Source organism: Alligator sinensis, unplaced genomic scaffold (assembly GCF_000455745.1).
Source record: "Alligator sinensis unplaced genomic scaffold, ASM45574v1 scaffold974_1, whole genome shotgun sequence".
NCBI classification, from domain to species: domain Eukaryota; kingdom Metazoa; phylum Chordata; order Crocodylia; family Alligatoridae; genus Alligator; species Alligator sinensis.
In genome coordinates this window covers 15,764-35,216 of record NW_005843604.1, presented here as the reverse complement: position 1 = coordinate 35,216, position 19,453 = coordinate 15,764, and the positions used below count along the sequence as shown (strand labels likewise).

Here is a 19,453-nt window from a genome sequence, read left to right as displayed (position 1 = left end):
ATAAAGTATTATTTCCTCTATTTACTGGTGCTCTTATTTAATTTGAACATAGATTACTGAGAAAACACAACTATTCTAAAGGTATGAAAATAAACTACACGTGTAGCTGAATCATTGTAAACCAGAGTGGTGGTATGGGGTCAGTTTGTAAACTGGATCCCATGTGGAATCAGTCTATGAGTGTATGATCCTGCATGCCCAGATCCAGCCATGCGTTGGCCTGCTCTGATCCTCCACACCTGGATCCAGATGTCTTCTGGCCCCACCTGACCCCATGAACTCAGATCTGGCCATGCACTTGTCCTACCCAACCCTGTGCATCCAGATCCATTTGCACACTGGCCCCACCTGACTGTAGGAGCCCAGATCTGGCCACATGCTGGCTTGACCTGACTCGGTGTTCCCAGATCTACCCACGTGTTGGAGTGATCTAGCAGACAGGACAATGTTATCCAGCTCACGGGGCTTCCCACAAACAGAGATATTTGGCAGCAGGGGAGTGACACTTAATGCTGCTACCACTTCCCCACCACCACATTTCTGGACCTGGGGAGAACTCCTGTGGGCTGGATGACATGAGTCCTCCACATATTGGATATGACCTGTGGGCCAGAGGCTGATCACCCCTGCTGTAAACCACGACTTCTGATATAGAACTCAGTGAAATGGACAAGATGCATATTAATGCAAAACAATAGGATTATTTGATACACAAGACACATTAATGGGTAACTGTTTGCTAAATACAAGGATGAACTCTACTTTGGAGACATATCTGCATTTTTATTCACCCAAATCATCAGCGCAGTGATTTCCTACCCAGATTTGGAAAGTTATATCAGCCTGAAAGTTTATGGAAGGAACACAAAAGCCCCACTTCTTTGTCCATAACAACTAACAACCTCAAGAGAAAGTTATTCTCCTAGCCAAACATTTATATATATCAATGTGAAAACAGCCTCTGATCAGGACAGTTTGCAAACAAACTTGTAGTTTTAATTTCCTAGCCATTTAACTAATTCACTTACAAGGACTGTCCACTACAATAAGCAAGTTAAACAAACAAAATGATAGGGTCCTGATAGAAAGGGAAGCCTAAAATATCTAAGGGGGGATTTTCACTTCAACACACAATGCCTCCACAGCATAGTACCTATACAGCCTGTCATACCACTTCAAACCACCCAAATTGTAGCACACTTCAAAAAGTCTCATGTAAAGCACAGTCTTCATGTCTAAACTCCGATTTTTTTCTGTTAAAGGGTTGCTGCTGCTGCAGCTTTGCTGTCATAGCTCCCTAGGGGAACTCAGACTTGCAAGCTTCTCTAACACCCTCCTTTCCTCAGATTATCAGAAGCTAAACTGGCAGAAAATTTCTTCTCTTAGCCTCATTGCACCTGCATTCAGGGTGTACCAACAAAATTAGGTCAGCTAATGTATGTGATCACTTCACACCCCTACAAAATGTAGCTATGCTGGCTAAATTTTGTAATGTAGACCAAGTGTCAGTAAATTTCCTTACAAATAGGTTCTACTTTGATTGCTGATAAGGTTGGCAGAAGCTCTTTTGAATCAATTAGTCATGATTCCATCATTTATGCCATCATTTCTTCCTTGAACTTCAGCACTTAAGATTCAAAGACCTGTTCACAGGAGAGAGAGCTCAAATAGACCCTTCCTATGGTCTAGAATAAAAAAATAAATTAAATCAGCTATTCGTACTGTGTTAGTATATGGGTGTATGGCTAGAGTTTGGCTACCAGTGCACATTGGCAAGATTTAATTTGTTGGCTCCATATTTTCAAAATTACCTAAATTATGTTGGAGCACCTGTGTCACTGTTTTCTAGTAGGACTTGTGCTCACTTTGGAGATCCCATGTTTAGTCTTTAAAATATTTAAAATGTGGACTGAGCAATATGGATGAATATGAGGTTGTGCATTAAAGTTATATAAGAAAGAACATTTCTATTTTCAACATGTGAGACACATGTGTAATATCTACAGTACCTAATTCAAAACATCAAAAGAAATGTGTTTTCCTCCCAGTGATTAGTGTCAAGCAGGTCACATCCTTTCATGGTACTGTACATCTGTTAGGTGTGAATTAATTTCAGTAGCATAGGTCCTCTTAATGAATGATATGCCAAAATTGTGACACAATCTGGATGACCACCTGCTTTCAATCTACTGCAGTTAAAACTCAGTCCCTTGGAAGGCTGGCTTTCACCTTCTCCCCAAGGACACCCTAATTTACATAGTGAAAAATACAAATGAAAGCATACACTGGACTACAAGTATTGTAAGAATTCAGAGGCTACCTTGCTACGTTGAATATACTGCCACTTTTCAAAATACCTCTGGCATTGTATGCCAACTGGGAAATGCCACACTATCTTCCCACCTCTTCCACTTCATGACATTAGAGATGTTGTCAAAATGTAAAAAAAACAAACAAAAATGGACCCTTAAGTATCTTTCTAAATGCAGTCAGGGTAATGCTAACTACAGCATTTGTAGATTAATACAGTTTTTGAAAGCTTTCCATAGTTTCCATTAAAATGTATGGCTTTCTCCCAATTCTTCTGAATTGTGAAAAAAAATCACAAGACCTCTAGACAAGAGTCCAGCATGCTATCTGACCCAGAGGAAGTGGTGAACATCTAAAGGCAGGAGTAAATAGCCAGGTAATAAATGTAACAAGAAATTGGCAAGAGGAAGGTAGAAACCAGGATGGCAGAGTCCTACACTATAAGTATTTGTGATGAATTATTTGACAAGAAGATAGTAAAACTGAGAGCAATGTATGCATATTTCACTGTTTTAACAGTAAGTTGGTAGTACTCCTTTTTAATACAACATGATTGCTTACCAAAATCATATTTTAGGTTGTCCATAAAAAAAAAATAAATGATCAAATAAAAATTTTTACTCATCTAGAATATATCTTTGTTAATGAAGGCTTGATTCTCTACTGCCCTCAAGCTATGGGGAGGCTGTCAGGGACTTGTTTCCAGCACCCATTCTCAGCTATCTGACAGGTAAAAGTTAAATTTGAAGGAGGGCAGCTTTAAGTTCTGCCACTGGCTCAGAAACCTTATGCCACTGGAGAATCCAGCTCAACAAAGCCATGATTCATTGTGTCCCCTCATTTCTCCTGCCTTATTTTAACATGTATCCTTCTTCCTCTCACACTGGGTTTATGGCAGACTTGATGCTGAAGCAGAGAAGCCTGACCAGTCAGTAGCCTTCTCAGAAGTAAATCTGTGCTAGTTTCCATTAGACCAAGCATGCTCAACCCCAGCCTGTGGGCCCAATTTGGCACCTAGCATTGTCTGTGGATCTGTGGGGAGCCCCGTAGGCCATAGCTCTGCACACTAGATCAGGCACACGGGGTAGTGCCGGGCCTGATCTCAGCATGTGGACAGGTGGTGACAGAGTCGGGATCCTGGAACCCAATCTGGCTAGCCAGGTGCCAGGTGGACGCAGCATAGGACCCAGTTCTGGCGTGTAGGGACAGCAAGGGGTCCAATGTGGCTCATGGATCATCCCTGCACCATTCATCTGGCCAAAACCTGGAGCAACTCTGGATTAGATGGTATTTTTCCCCACAATAAGAATCTCTGACTGCCTTCTGCAGCACAAACTAAGCTTGGTGGACCACAGAAGCCTGCCCATATTGTTGAAAAATTGCAGTGTGTTTCATTACCAAGAGAACTACAGAGTTTGTATCAAGTTTACATGCCCAAAATTGAACAAAAGGAAAGATCTCCCCAATGAAAAAAGCCATAAACACCACTAGCCATCTAATGTGGAAAATACCTGTATTAACAACCAATTACTCTAAACTTTCTAAAAATGCACAGAAAGACACAATCATTTGCTTTAAATTCTGTTATGTGTTCTGGCCATCTGTTGCTGAAAATAGATAGATGAAATCTGAGAAATGAGCAAGTCATAAAAATGTAAGATTTCAGGACCACATCCTGCCATGAGCTCATCTTAGGAGGAGCAGATCCAGGCTGCCAAAATGAGCCCTACTTCAACAGGGCTCTCCTTATGGTCCCAGAGGTCTGCCTGAAGAGAGAGCCTGTTGCAGGATTAAGGCATGGGATAATGGATGGCTGAAAAGAGAAAATTCAGAGGATAAGTTTCTTTGATGCTGGCAAGCAGTATGCAATTAGCAGTGCTTCATGCCTCAATGGTCGTTACACTGAATGATGTGATGGATTCCTTGTTACTTGAAGTCTTTAAATCAAGACTGCATTTTAGTCTAAAGCAGGCATTGTAGCTCAAGTGGAAGTTATGCATGAATCACTGGATGAAATTCTGTGGACCTGTGTTATGAAGAGGGTAAGACTAGACCAGTGGTTCTCAGCCTTTTTAGTTTCAAGAATCCTTGCATAACTTTTCTGATTTAAGCAGCACCCCATTTCAAAAACAAATTTATTTATTATAGTGCTTATCCACTTGAAGAGGGGTCAGGAAGGAGGAGAAGCAGCCAGCAAAAAGAGTCTGCATTTATCTCACTTATCCCCCAGCAGTGGCACCCTTCAAAGGCTGCCATGGCACCCTAGTTGCAAATCACTGGACTGGCCTATAATAGGCCCTTCTGGTCTTAAAAATCTATGAATAATACAAGACCATTCAAGTGGCATGGTAAGGTGAAGAAAGCTGCCTGAGTACTTTTCATGTTTCAAAAGATTATTAAATAAAAGAAAAGAAAATTCTCCTGCCATTAAAACTACTTAGTCCTAAAGAAAATCCCTGGCCTCAATAGGCAGTTTCTTTGTATTCTATTTATTTGGAGAAAGTTGTAGTATGTACATAACAATACAAATTCTGTAGAAAAGGAGAAGACTTTTAATAATTTCACAGCACTAGGGAGATTCTACAAAAATCAAGATTTCCCTAATTCTTACTGCTTTGATTTCTGTGACAGAACAAATGTGTAAAATGAAAAGACTGGACAACTGGATATGCATGCTCAGACTAAGGTAAACATACCGAAAGGCAAGACTAGGGAATGGTAAGATTAGGGAATGAAACAAAGGCTGTAGAATAACGGAAACTCATGAGTAAAAAGCTGAGTTAAGAGATGGGAAGAAAGAAATAATGTTAAATTACTTTTTAAAATTTTATTTTTTCCCCTGCAGGATACTGTCTAGAGTACATGCATAGATCAAAGAGCACCCCCATCTCTGACTTACTTAATGATGTGGTTCCTCCCTGCCCCCTTAAAAAATGTGTTTTTTATTTTCTTAAAAAGTAGAAACATTGAACTTGTTCTAAAACACTGGTTTAGAAAAATAGACATATGTTATTCTTTATATATGGTACTTTTGTAAGTAGGTTTAATATGATGATTACTTGATATTCATGAAAAACAAACTAATTACTGCTGCTAAATCCACATGCCCCAGGCAGTCTTAATATACTCAAGCCCCTTTTGGTCCATTAAAAAAAAAAGATGTAGATGTTTAATGATTGTTAAGCTGCACAGAACAAATGTGATTAATTTTCACCTTATTTTGTCATTTTAGATAATGTATGACCTGGCCTTCAAATAGCCACTTGAAATTCAGGTAAATGGATAGAATTTACTGAATACTTAAGCACATGTATTAGAAGCTGAAAAGGTTTATCAGGGCCATCTTTCAGGGCCAGTTTTCTTGCCATGGCAGCACTGACTTCTACTATCTATTTTCTTGTGCTTGGCTCCATCTATTTTTAAATGTCTGAAACTGAGAACTTCTACCTCTTCCCTGGTGTAAGCATTCCACAGCTGAAGATATTCTTATCAGGTAGCCTTCCCCCAAAAACAATTTCAACTTAAAACAATCCTTTTCTTTCATTTCATTACCTAACTCCTAGTCATAAACCCTTCTACAACCCTAGTTAATTCCCTTCATTCCTTTTTGTTTACACCCTTCAAATATGTGTAGATTTATGGCCACATATATCCCCTTTGCCATCTCTCACCCAAGCTATATGTACTTGGTCCTAAAATCTGTCCTCATAAATCAATACCAGAATTTCCTAAACACCTTTACTGTTTTCTTTTGAAATTCCAGTTAGCTTCAAAAGACTCCCTGGTGGAAAAGGTGGCTTCAGTGTGAGATAACTGGAGAGCCTTGAGAAGGCTTACTTTGAAGGTGAAAGAAATTCAAGGGAGTTGCCAACTGAAAACTGAAACAGTGGCTCTGAAGTGGCCCTGCTGGCTGTGACTGACATGGGAGATCATACAGCAGAAGCTCCAGAGCTAAAGTTTAAGCCTTCAAGGGAATGTCCCCTGAAGTATGAAGAGTCTGCAAGCAATATTGCAGATAAAACTGTGCCAGAGTCAGACACAGAGGAACTATCGTTCCTTCTGCTCCAGAGAATATTTTCTACATGTGCTGCCCCATGTTGTGTTACCTCTTTTGGTTCTCCAGACCATTGCAAACTGAAGTCTGATTTATTTTCCACACACATCCTACGTATCTTAGATCATTTTTAGTTTTACTCTTGTCCAAGGTTCTCCCATTTACTGAATCCTTCTTTTGGATTATTCCAGCTCAGAATTCATAGATGTTTGGGTCAGAAGGGACTTTAGCAGATCACCACATCTGACCCCCTGCCCTGGGCAGGAAAGAGCCCTCAGGTCAGATGACCTCAGCCAGGTGTATGTCTAGCCTCCTCTTAAAGACCCCCAAGGTAGGGGAGAGCACCACCTCCCCTGGAAACCCATTCCAGATTTTGGCAACCCTTACTGTAAAGAAGTACTTCCTGATGTCTAACCTAAATCTGCTCTCCGTCAGTCTGTGGCTGTTGTTCCTAGTTACCCTAAGGCAGTGCTTCTCATACTATCTGATGTGGCATACCGGCAATTATTTTTCCAGTGGGCCAGGGACCCGTGCCTGGTTCAGCCGGTGGCAGCAACTGCGTGTAACAGCACTACACAAATGCGCGACTGGCTGTTTCTTTCTCTTTCCTTACCTCGCACGACGTGACGTGACCTGGAGTGTTGGAACATACGAACTGTGGCACTATGACATATCAATCTTATGCTTCTGAAAATATATTTCTTTCTTTCCTGGTAACTCGCTGTGGACCGGCGATCGGTGGCTCGTGGACCAGCACCGGTCCATGGACCACCACTTTGAGAAGCACTGCCCTAAGGGGTGCCCTGGTAAACAGAGCATCTCCTATTCCTTGCTGTCCCCCCCTGATGAATTTGTAGGTGGCCACAAGATCACCTCTCAGCCTTCTCTTGTGGAAGCTGAAGAGATTCAGGGCCCTCGTAGGGCTTTGCCTGCAGGTCCCTAACCATCCAAGTGGCCCTTCTCTGAACCCTCTTGAGGTTGTCCATATCCCTCTTGAAGTGTGGCACCCAAATCTGGACACACTACTCCAACTGCGGCCTGACCAATGCCACTTAAAGAGGAAGTATCACCTCCTTGGACCTGTTTGTCATACACCTGCTAATGCATGATAAAGTGCGGTTAGCTTTACTGATCACTTTGTGACAGTGACAACTCATGTTCATCTTGGAGTCACCAGTGACTCCAAGATGCCTTTCTACTGCTGTGCTGCTGAGAAGGTCCTTCCCCAGCCTGTAAACGTGTTGGTGATTCTTTCGCCCTAGGTGCAGCACCTTGCATTTGTCCTTATTGAACTGCATCCTATTCTGTTCCGCCCACTTTTCCAACCTGTCCAGATCTGCCTGGATTCATTCTCTACCCTCTGGAGCATTAACTTTACCCAGTAATTTGGTATCATTTGTGAATTTGGACAGAGTGCTTTCCATGCTTTCATCCAAGTCACTGATGAAGACACTGAGCAACATTGGTTCAAGGATCGAGCCTTGTGGGGCTCCACTGCCCACATCTTTCCAGGCTGATACCAACCCATCCACCACCACTCTCCGGATGCAACCCCTAAGCCAATTTGCCACCCACCTGACCATGAAATCATCTACATGGTCACTCAGTTTATCTATAAGAATATAATGAGATACCATATCAAAGGCCTTCTTAAAATCCAAGTAGATGACATCCACAATGTGCATTTAATGAAGTTATACCTATTGTTATCATTGGTTTGTATAACAGTTTCCAATACACTATCATTACCAAAGCTCACTGTGGCTATGCCTATGCAGTTAACTTATTGTGCCCAGTAATGGTCTCCTCAAGCACATCATGTAGCTCCAGCTGGCTCCCAAATCAGAAGCTGTGTAGCCACCACCACATGGCACTTTAGACAGATTAATTAGTATTACAGAATGACCCTGCCACCCCTAGCCCACCTTTGGCATTGTATGGACATGGCTACACTGCACCAGATATAGGAAGGCATCTGTGCAGAACAATAACGTTTCCTCAAAGATGCTAGTACCACAATGGTACATTTAGACATGGTTTATCACAGCCTTAGACTTCTGCTTTATTAATTTATTTCAATAAAATATGAAATAAGTATTAAATCTAGGAACAGTAATGGATATCTAATAGCTCAACAGCTACTTGTTTTTTCTAAATGCTTTCCCTCCTGCAGTAAGCTTCATTGCTATCCTATCCCTTTCTAGTGAGAACCAGTTTGGGCTCATCTGTACCCTTAATTAGATACAGGAAAACTAAAGAAACTGTTCAATTGGAATTTAATAAAAATGACAGATTTTGTTGCGGTCAGATACCAGTTAAGCTCTCTGAAATTCATGACCTGGCATCAGCTTACATTAAACGTATATTTATCTTTTAGGAGCAAGTATCAGCACTGTCACTCATAACACCTCAGCCCAAATTAACAATCTCTCCTGATAGCTTAGAAGCACCCTGATCAGGAGGGATGGCAACCTTCTCATGAGAGGTCTTAGAGTAGACAAAACATTTCCCAAGATGTGTTAGGGAAGATAGATATGAAGTGTTACCCTTCCCATTAAGCAATGTCATGCAGCATCTTTTTTTATCAATGATAGCAAAAGAAGCTCCTGAAATGATCAGAATCAGATCAGGCACCTTAACCAGAATATGCACTAGTTGAAGGAAATCATCAGTTGATATTGTTGATGCAGCACCTGTTCCATGGCCAGGTCTGAGCCCAGACTGAAATAAAACAAATGCATTTGTAGAATCTAGATGCACCTCAAGATGGCAAATCACAACCTACTTCATAACTTTCATTAAAACAGGAGTTCTTAATCCTCTAAAGTTGCTGTCTTGAAAAGAAGCCTAGAGAGGAAGGATGGTGGTCCTCAAAAAGGGTGCATGGGTAATCTAGATAATTATCTTATTAAGTAATCACATTTTGGCAGTGTCCGAAGGAAAGCAAAGACAGCCTCTGCCTCAGGGAGCTTAAAATGTAGCAATATGGTAAGAGATAACAGGATGATAAACAGATGAGCAATATAATAGCAAAGGCTGTAACATTTGCATTATTAATAGTTTCAGTTGTCATTGTGGTCACAAGTGTCCACCAGCCTAACTAATACTCATGACAGTGTTAAAAACATCATGCCAGGGAAGTTTAAATAGGAATTTAGAAAAGGATAAGGTGGTAACTCTGAATTCTGATAAAAGGTGCTTTCTATGAATAGATACGGCACAAGAGAAATCACAAAAAGTGCTTGTAAAAAAAAGCAAACAGGCTACTGTCATTGGCAGATCAAAGGCATTAGTTAACTTCTCAGAAACAGATGTGATGGGTAGACCGAAGATGCGATAAATGTGGGATAAATGTGGGAGATCCATAAACACAGAGAGACAAGGCTTGCCTATGCTGTACAGAAAATGGTGCTGCGAAACGGACACAATTCAGAAGTAGCGGCACCAAAATAATGAGCTATAAAGATTAATATAACGACAACACTTGGATAGATATATGGAGGAAGTGTTGGTGACTGTCAGAGAAGAGATTGTAGGTTAAATTTTTGAAATATAACTTTTTGAGGGCTTGAGCAAGAGCTACATTGGAATATAAGCCATAGGACTGGAACTGACCTGCTGGTTACTAAATCTAGTCCTCTGCTGTCAACAGACAAGTGTATCATATAGTCTCTTTCAGAAACGTATCAAGTACCATCTTGAAGTGATTGAGGTTTCTGTCTCAGTTTACTGAAGGCTGATCCAGGACCTCACTCTTTTGGTGATTAAAAACCTTCTGTTTTCCATCCTAAATATATTCCTGGCCAGTTTATGTCCATTTGTTCTTCTGCTATCATCCCCGTCCCACCCCTCTTGGATGTATTTATAGAAAGCAATCCTATCCACTCTGAATCTTCATTTTACTTTGTTAAATAAGCCAGGCTCTTTTATCTCCTCTTGTCAGATAGGCACTGTATTTCCCTGATTACCCTAGCAACCATTCTCTGCATCTGCTTAAGTGCAAGTACAGTGCCCTTGAACAATGGCAACCAGAACTGTACAAGGCATTTCAAATGAGGTCCTATCAATAACCCTGTGCAATGGCACTAACAGTTCCATATCTCTACTGGAATACCTCATAGAATATTGTTTTGTCATTTCCATGGCTGTGTCACATCGGTGGTTCACCTGGTGTGATCTATATTTGGCAAACCCATGTTATATTTAAATCCTATTTACCTCAATATCTTTCTTTCATTCAATACTGACTCTAAACCTTGCAAGCTATTGAGTTCACACTGATGGCAAGATCATCCCCTTCTCCCTTCTTTCAGCATTCTAGTACAGAAATTATGTATTCTTTGCACCACCCACCTGACTGCTCTAACCTTTCAGAGGTTTTTTTTCCCCTTCAGATGCGTTAATTTCCATTCCATGCTCTCATTCCCATTAGATATCCTACTTTTGCCAGGTGTTCTATATGAAAAGTATGGAAAGCTTCTGCCAATCTTGGGTCTAATGAGCCAAAAAAACTATTGGTCCAATTCACAGGTGGTTAGTAATTATACTCCAGGAACACCCACAACTCTAGTAAAGCAAAAATGGGTAGAAAGCCAGACAGCATAAATGGTGACTTTCTCAGTTTTGGTTGTGGAAGGATCTTTTCCCCAGATGTATAATATCTAGTAACCTTTCTATCAAAAATGAAGATTTCTCCTAAACAAAATCTATTTGCACTCAGTACATAAAGAAGCGTGACCAAGATAATGAGAAAAGGATATAAACTGAATAAAGGTTTAAACCTGGAAGCCAGAGAAAAAAGTGAAGTCTGGAAATAAGCATTGTGTAATAACTGCTATATGAATTAATTTCATTTTCAGCATAAGATGTATTTTACTGCAAAAATACTTAAATAAAACTGACTTACTCAAATCACCCTTGTGTCTTAGGTGTGAAATAGGTTAAAAGGTTTTGGCACTGTGTGAATGGACCAAAAACACAGCACGTGCTATTAGCTGTTAAGTACGATGTTGCAAAAATATGGATTCATATTGTTATTAAGGATGATAAGGCTGGCAGAGACCTCCTGAGTCTCCTGCATCTGTAGGTACCCACATCAGTAACCCATTCATAAACTTATCAAGCTCCATCTTCATATTTCTTCTACTTTCTAGTGAAAACGTATCTGTAACTAAACTTTCTCTTATCTTTTCTATTATTTTTGCAATAGTTCTTTTTAAACTTCCTTCTTCAAGGCCAACTACTTTTTCAACACATAGCAAATAGAAAGCAGAACCCCTACAATCCAGGCAAAGTTTATGATCAACTGGACAATGAATATTCCAGGAAATCAAGTTCTCAGCATGCTCCAGAGTTCTGTGGTTTGGTCCTTGACATATATCTAAAATGAACATTTCTAGGAAGACCTTCAAGCACCTTGAAGAATTCACTACATCTAACAGAAACACTACTAAGAAGAAAACCTGAATTAAAAACTTACTGCTTTAGATTTTCTTTTCTTAGGCAACTCCATTATAGGTTTATTTTTCAGCATACAGGTAAGCTCTCTTTGAAAGATACTTAACAAAAGTTGCAACAGGTATGTTTCCAGTCTAGTCTTCCTGTTGTATAAGCACAGAGGTAAACAGGTGATACTATTCCTAAAGTAGCTTCAAAGGCTGTAACTACAAGAAATTCAAGGCATTCTCTTATCCCCCATCCCTTTTAGAGAATTCCTGAATGCATATATTTGTTAGTGATTTTTACTTACTGATTGGTTAAACGTAATCTATCCAGGTGTCTCTGAAGATAAACAAAATATGCCAATCAAAATAAAAAAAAAGTGCCCCAATTCCTTCATTTTAGGTATCATTAAAAAGCACAGACTCACATGACTTTCACCTGGTTTTCTTTAGCATTATATGCCTGGTGATTTCAAAGACAGTATGCTTAATGGCTGAAAACTTATTGGTGCTGGAAATTCATGTGTGAACCTCTCTTCAAAATAAAAATGATATCCAGAATGCATCATAGTGTCTGTTATTCAACCAAGAACTTCTCTTCATTTAACATTTGATGAACCATTGCCACTTTATCTCGTCTCAAGTTTGGAGAAAAAGTCTGTTACCTTCTGAATCACTTACACACTAACTATGTTAGGAGAATCTCAAATGTGCACACTTCAAATAGCAGCTGGAATCTGCTGGTTTGCATGCCTTCCTCTGGCTGCAGTTTCCTACACCCACCCCAGAGGGCAGGACCATGTGGTGCAGCACAGGAGCTGAGGGTGAGTCTGGGCCACTGTAGGTAGGTGGAGGCAGAATCAGGGCCACGTGGGAAGGAAGACTGTGCTTGCATGGGGCAGCAGTTGGGGAGGCATGCATTGCAGCAGGAGGATGAGGACTTGTGCCTATGTGGTGCAACAGAGAGGAGAAAGGCTTTAGTGCAACAGTAGGGGGCACCCAGTGCAGCAGTTGAGGGGAAGCCCAGACAGGTGAGTGGAGCAGCAATGGAGGAGGAGCTGTGTGGCACAATGACCTACAGCTCACCTGGTGCAACCCACGCAGCATGTGGCCCCTGAGGACTAAGAAGTTAGACAGTCCTGACTGGACAGACTGCCAGGATGTTGTGGGAAAATTACCACTAGATATTTCTATTCAGATGATCAGCAATGGAATAGTTAACAATGTTGACATCTCCAGGTTTCAGATTTAACTCACTTAGATTGATATAAACTGGCCCATTCATCAATATTACGATTTTTCCCTCTAGTGATTCAGGGCAACAGCATGAGTTGAAAAATATGAAGAGAACAGACACAGAGACCCCAGCATAAGCTGGCTTAATTCATGCACTTCAGACTAGACAACACAGAGTATTAGAGAACAGAGTAATGAAAGAAAGCATTATACTTCACTGTACTGAATCCAGGTTAGCTGTATATATTATGATATAAGCAAGGCTGACAATTTGAACTAGAATTGTTTTCATTTATTCATTACAGGGGACTTTGTAGTATGTATGAAAGACATTAATGAAGGACAAATGGGCATTTCTGGGTACAATGAAGAAAAAGTGTTCTGAATAAGGTAGGAAGTAGCTTTTGTTGCAGCAAGTTTGCATACTCCCTACTAAGAGCACAAGACTTTTGCACTGCACCAGCTCAAAATTAGAATTCTGGGCATCCATTCAACTTTTATGATTTTGACCATTCCTCTGACAATGGGAAAAGAGTGCCCTGCAATTATTTATTGAAGATATTCCCATAGTATACTTTTTTACAATGCACATTTCCAAAAGAGGCCCTGTGCCTGCAAAGTATCCAAGGAAGAGAAAACTATACTGTATTTCTTTTATTACATTTTTAATGGTTCAACAGGGTAATTAAATGATGTCTCCTCCACCTCCCCCACTCTCAGGGAAGGAGGGGCTGAGGGAGAAAGGATGTTTCTTTAGACCAGTGGGGTAACAAACTAGTCCTGGGGTCCTTAGACAGAAAGGGAAAAGGAGGGAGCTGGACCTTTTACTGTCTAACCCTAACCCAGGATGCATGTGGAGACAGTACCTGAGCAGGAAAGAGAGAATAGTCCTCCATTTTTCTCCCATTGGCTAGGAGGGGAACAGGAGAGTTGAGTGTCTTTGGTGGGTTACACAGTAGGCCTGTGCTAAGCGGCTAGTATTCGCTTTGGATTCGGATCCAGCCGATTTGGGGACAATGATTCGATTTGGTGTTTTGAAAAACTGCCCTGAATCGATTTGGCTGAATTCAATTCAGAGATTCAGAACCTGCCCCGGTTCCTGGCACTTTGAAAAAAAAAGCCTGAACTCAGTGGGTGCTGCCAGGTGGAGGGGCAATCCCCACTGCCCCACGCTGTGTGAGGGGCTCTGCACAAGCCCCCTGACCTCCCCTCCACTGTACCAGCCCCACCCATGGCTGCCCTACTTGCCCCAGCTTTGGCCCTTTAAGAAAAAAAAGACCCGAGAAAAACCCCCACACTCGCCCTTCCTGCCGGTGGGGGTGATCCCCGCTGCCCCCGCCATGTGTGAGGCTCTTCCATGACCCCCCAAAGCCCTGTGGCCGCTGGGAGTCCGGGGGCTTTTCTGTGTTTTTTTTTTTCCTTAAAGGGCCGGAGCTGGCCTGGGCGGGCCGGCCAGGGGGTGGGGCTGGGGGAGTGGGGCTGGCAGAGCCCCCCCATGTAGCATGGGACAGTGGGGGGTAGCAGGGATCACTCCCCTCCTGGCAGTACCCGGTGAGTTGGGCTTTTTTTTTAAAGCACTGGGAGCTGGGGCAGGCAGGGCAGCCATGGTGGGGCTGGGGGAGTGGGCAGGGATCAGGAAGGGGCTGGGGGCTGGCAGGGGTCCTCCTATAGTCTTCTTCTCCCTCCCTCAGCCCCTCCTCCCCCACCCCTAGTACTTACCAGCTCTGAGTCCGGCTGCAGCTCCCTGCTGCAGCCACCGTGGACTGCCCAAATCATCAAAGTTCTCCGAATCTTTGCCAAAGATTCAGAGTGCTTTGAATCAGTTTGGACCTTTTAATTGGTTCCTGGATTTGATTCAGATTTAGAGATTCGGCCACCAAATCAGGCTGAATCTCCTCTGAATTGAATCACCACCCGAAGCTTTGCATAGCTCTATTACACAGCCCTGCTATATGGAAGGCTCTGAAGGTAGGTAGCAGCCAGTCCACTTGGGTTACTGACTAGCCTTTTCTGCTCTATAACAAAAGTACAATCTGAACTGCATTCCCAAGATGCTGTGGGCCTGACAGATCACAGGATTTGAGGATCACGAAGGAATATGATTTTGTTTGCTGCAAGATATCTGATGGGGAGTTTCATCTTCCTAGGAACATCTTGGAGGCCTAATTTGGCATTAATGATCAAATATAAGATTTAAAAGGTGGAAGCTTAATGAGTGAAGTTTGTCATCACCCACAGCTAGTGCTCAGTGGAGTAAGAGGTTCAGAGGGGCCATCTCACAGAAGTAAGAGTGTGAGCACCAGTATGATAGGTGGATTCAATGAGCCAAGGCAAAGATGAAGATACATTAAGCATATGCAAACTGAGACACCTTTCATGTGGTCTCTCATTCCTCTTTGGATAGTGTGACCATATTACTTTTAAGGAAATCTGGGACACCGCCCCCTCAAGTCTGCAGTGCTGTTGCAGGCAGCGGTGTTCTTGGTGGTGCTTGCCTGGTGCCCAATGCCGCTCTACTTCCATGCCAGACTGAGTCCCACATCCTTGCGATTCCAGGACTTGTTTTAATTTTCACTAACTGGCTCAGATTGGCCTATGAAACCTGGAACTGTCCTGCCCAAACTGGGATGTGTGGTCACCCTATCTTTGCAGGATGAGGCAAAAGAAGTGTAAAAATAAATAAAGAATAATATATGCACTTCATTTATGTCATATTTCTACCATTGCAAACGATTTAAATGTCTGATGTGAGCCATAGAAATAAAATCCCAGGTTATCTAACTTACCTCAATGGCTTTGCTGGAAGTTTCTAATCCAACCATATTAGCTTGTATTATTTGTTGCAGAAGTTGTACTTGAGCCACACTGAGGAAGAAATCCAGGTTTGTGGTCACATTCACCTCTAAAGAATGGCCACACACTAAAATCTCCTATGGAGAAAAATAATTCAAAACACTTGTTAACAAATTCCAGATAGAGAATTTACAGTTTCTACATGACCTATAAAATTTAAGCTATTTAAAAATGTTAATTATGATTGTTAAATCTGCTTATCCTTAACTAGCAGAGACTGGCATACCAATTATAAAGTCTTCTGATGAAGGCACAGTTTGATATCTTACTTGCTTCCAACAGCCTATGTAACCATCGAGACAAACTATATCTAAGTGTTTCATGCGTGAGGTCTTGTTTCCGTTTCTTTGTAGTATCAAATAGTGGACAATCAGATTTTTGTTTTTCATTTTCTTGGCAATGGATTACAATTCTCCTTTCCCCTCTTCTTCCAAAAGATGTACTTTTTTGGAATATAAAATAAGTTTGATTTATAATGAAATCATGTATTGGAACTTGCTGATAACCAGCCTAATTGATTTCTGTTTACTTGTAAACCACTATTAATAACTTGGCAGAGTTAGTTGGATGACCACTATTTTATTGGTATTATATAGCACAGCTAAAGCTCTAGACCACGGTTGGCAGGCAGTACAGAGATGAAAAATAGAACCAGTCCAGAAAGGTTGATAAATAAGCAGAAGCACTGCCCTCTTCATGAGAATCTCGTTTGTTTTCAAATGTTTAGTAATCTATGTAGACCTCTTTCTTCACCAGTAAGTGTCTCTGAGGGAATAAGTAACAAGGAGAATCTGACTCATAAAACATTTACATTCCTGAACATGAGCATTAGTAAATTTTAGACGTTACTGATTACTGAATCCTTTCTGTGCATCTCAGCTATCCCCCAATATTTGTTTAAGTTAAACTCTTTCCAGCCCACACTTTTGATGGCATTTTACATTAAATGTTTCAATTTTCCCCTCATATAGCCAGTCTATTCATTCTGCTTAAGTGTGTACCTGTAACCTATAGTTCAAATATGCCTTTTTATTCCTGCCTCAGTTTTGCCCTCCCCAGGAGGTAGCTATTATGAGAGATCACTCCTGCTTGCTGGCCAGAAATGACTGGCACCTCCTGACATATAAAATTTTTAAGTTCCCTTGTGCCATGCTAATGCCAAAAAATGAACCACAATCTCTTGTGTGTACAAGGTCCCGTAGGCTTATTGTTAATGAGCTGGCCTACAGACTGGTAAAAGTTATTGCAAAATCTTTCCAATCGATGTGGTATATCTTGCACTACACCACTATTAATTTTGGGGTGGTATGCTTTTGGAAATTCTTAGCTTGGGAAGTTCAACTACAACAAAATCAGTTGATTCCTTTTTTGCTGAGACAATGTAGCTTTCAGATGTGTTTTCCAGGGTTCTAGGAAAAGTGTTTTTTAAATGTAACATTGTGTTGAATAGTGTTGAGAAGACGTGATTCATTAAAAAACCTTTAAAAATACTGCTGGAAACCATTAAAAGATTCCCACTTTTGGCTTTTCAGACAGTGCCAAATTAGGTCTGCCTGTTGACAGCTTGTATTTAGGATAAAGCAATGTACATAATCATAAAAAATCCCAAACATCATTACATGGACATTTATCACAGAAAGTACATTACATGTAGTTATTAGGGTCTTAGTTTTATTTTTCTCTAGTAGCTGATGCTCTCTGTATCAAGAAATTTGTCACACTTAGGGTTGCTCGACACATGCAGGTAAAGGCACAATGGGATCTAATGCATGATCCACACAATTGCGCTTTCTGCCATGCACATGTATGTACAATTGAGCTTTCTGTGTATGGCAAGAGTGATAGTGGGACTGCGCAGTAAATCCCATTGAGCCTTATCATGTGTGCAGAGGGAGCCTGGGATCATGATCTCAGCCTCCCACTGCACCAGCTCCCATGACTGCAAGCCCCGCAGCTGACAGGGCTCACAGGGGGGACAGTATTCTGTGTGCCGCCCCCGCTGCAAGTCCTATAGCCAACATGGGCTACAGGGCTCGTAGTGGGGGCTGCGGGTGTTGCAGTATGGGGAGTAGGGAGAATGCTGCTGCTGCTGTGAGCTTCATGAGGGGTGGGGCTTCACAGCAGGGAGAATGCTCCTGCTGCTGCGAGCTTCGTGAGATCAGGGGCAGGCAGCGGCAGTAGAATTCTCCCCGCTACCCCCACTGAGAGTCCTGCAACCAATGACAATGTCCCTGCTGCGAGCCCTGCAGCCAATGAGGCTTGCAGTGGCAGGTCTTGTTAGGCAAGACCTGATAAAGTGAGACAAACAGGATGTGGACTTACACAATTCAATGGACCTTTGTGTACATCTGATGCATCAGGTCTCTCCTCATTTCCTTCTTTAGGATGAGGACTATTTATTTCTGTGTGTTTGTACAGCACCTAGCACAAGGGCATCCTGAGCAAATGGAGGGCCACGATTAGGTGCAATCATAATGTTGTTAAATAAAAAAAGATCTGTCCCTAAAATACAGATAACAATCACTATCTGTGTCAGAGTAAAATACCGAAGTCAACAGTACTTTTTAAAGCTATTCCTATGTATAAACACTTTATTTTAATATTGCTTACTAGAACAATATCAATATCAAAATGTGCTACTGGGACAACAGTTTACATGTTAACATGCTGTTCTTTTTTTCTGTTTTTTCTTGATACTAACCTCTGTGTGCAAATTCTCTGGTGCAATTACTTTTGTGAAAATAATCGCAGGAGCAGCAGTTATTCGAACTGTGAAATCTGTTAAAATTGGAGTCAAAATTGCTCTTCGTTCTTGATGTCGCTTTATGCTGAAAGAAAGAAAGAAAGAAAAAGGGAAGAGATCATAACATCACATGTTCTTCCTATGTACAGTGCACCTAGTACAGTGGTTTTCAACCTCATTAGGCTCAAGCCACTCCTTGGAAAATGTGTCAGCTCTTAGCTTTCACTTGTTTCTTGACTATGGCAAAATAATAGCGCAATTCTTCTGTTGCAAAGTAGTCAAAGCCCACAATAGGTCAGAATGTTTTTGACACTATTGATTCTTATTTGAAATCTCTGGGTTTATCTTGTGAATCATGTGCAGGTGTTTACACACCAGCAGTGCTAATATTGTGCAGCACCCCATAGCATCCTGGTTGAGAATTGCTGGCCTAGTACAACAAGGCTTCAAACCTGCTTGGGACATTTGGGTGCTACCACAGTACAAACATTTATTAATAATTAATAATCACAGTGGTCACAACTCTATAGTCCCAACCCTAAAATCAGTGGGGCTCCATGCAGGACACAGCTAAGTGCAGGGCCAATGCTAATAATTCAAATACATTACTTTACAATTAGGATTACATTATACAATTCTCTAATGATAACTGTTAATACTTTGTGCAAATCCACAGTGTCTTCAGTGTGTTTAGTAAACATTTGATTCTGCAATCTAATGTATACTGACCTATGCAGAATGATTTGTTATTTGTTGGTTATTTTTCTGCTGAATTCAACTGTTAAAAACTACTGTGAAATAAGTTAAACCTTGCCT

The 19,453-nt window shown here is 41.3% G+C and overlaps 1 protein-coding gene across 1 annotated transcript in view; it reads right to left on the bottom strand.

Annotated features, from left to right (window-relative positions):
* The window catches only part of LOC102383679 (vacuolar protein sorting-associated protein 13B-like), a gene marked incomplete at both ends in the record, with an annotated part of 60,829 nt that extends 42,107 nt beyond the window's left edge, over positions 1-18,722 (bottom strand). Inside the window, 2 exons of the mRNA XM_006039000.1 lie at positions 15,828-15,971; positions 18,596-18,722. Of these exons, the coding sequence (XP_006039062.1) occupies positions 15,828-15,971; positions 18,596-18,722 (271 nt within the window). The remainder of the gene's footprint in view (positions 1-15,827; positions 15,972-18,595) is intronic.
* Between the last annotated feature and the right edge of the window lie 731 nt (positions 18,723-19,453).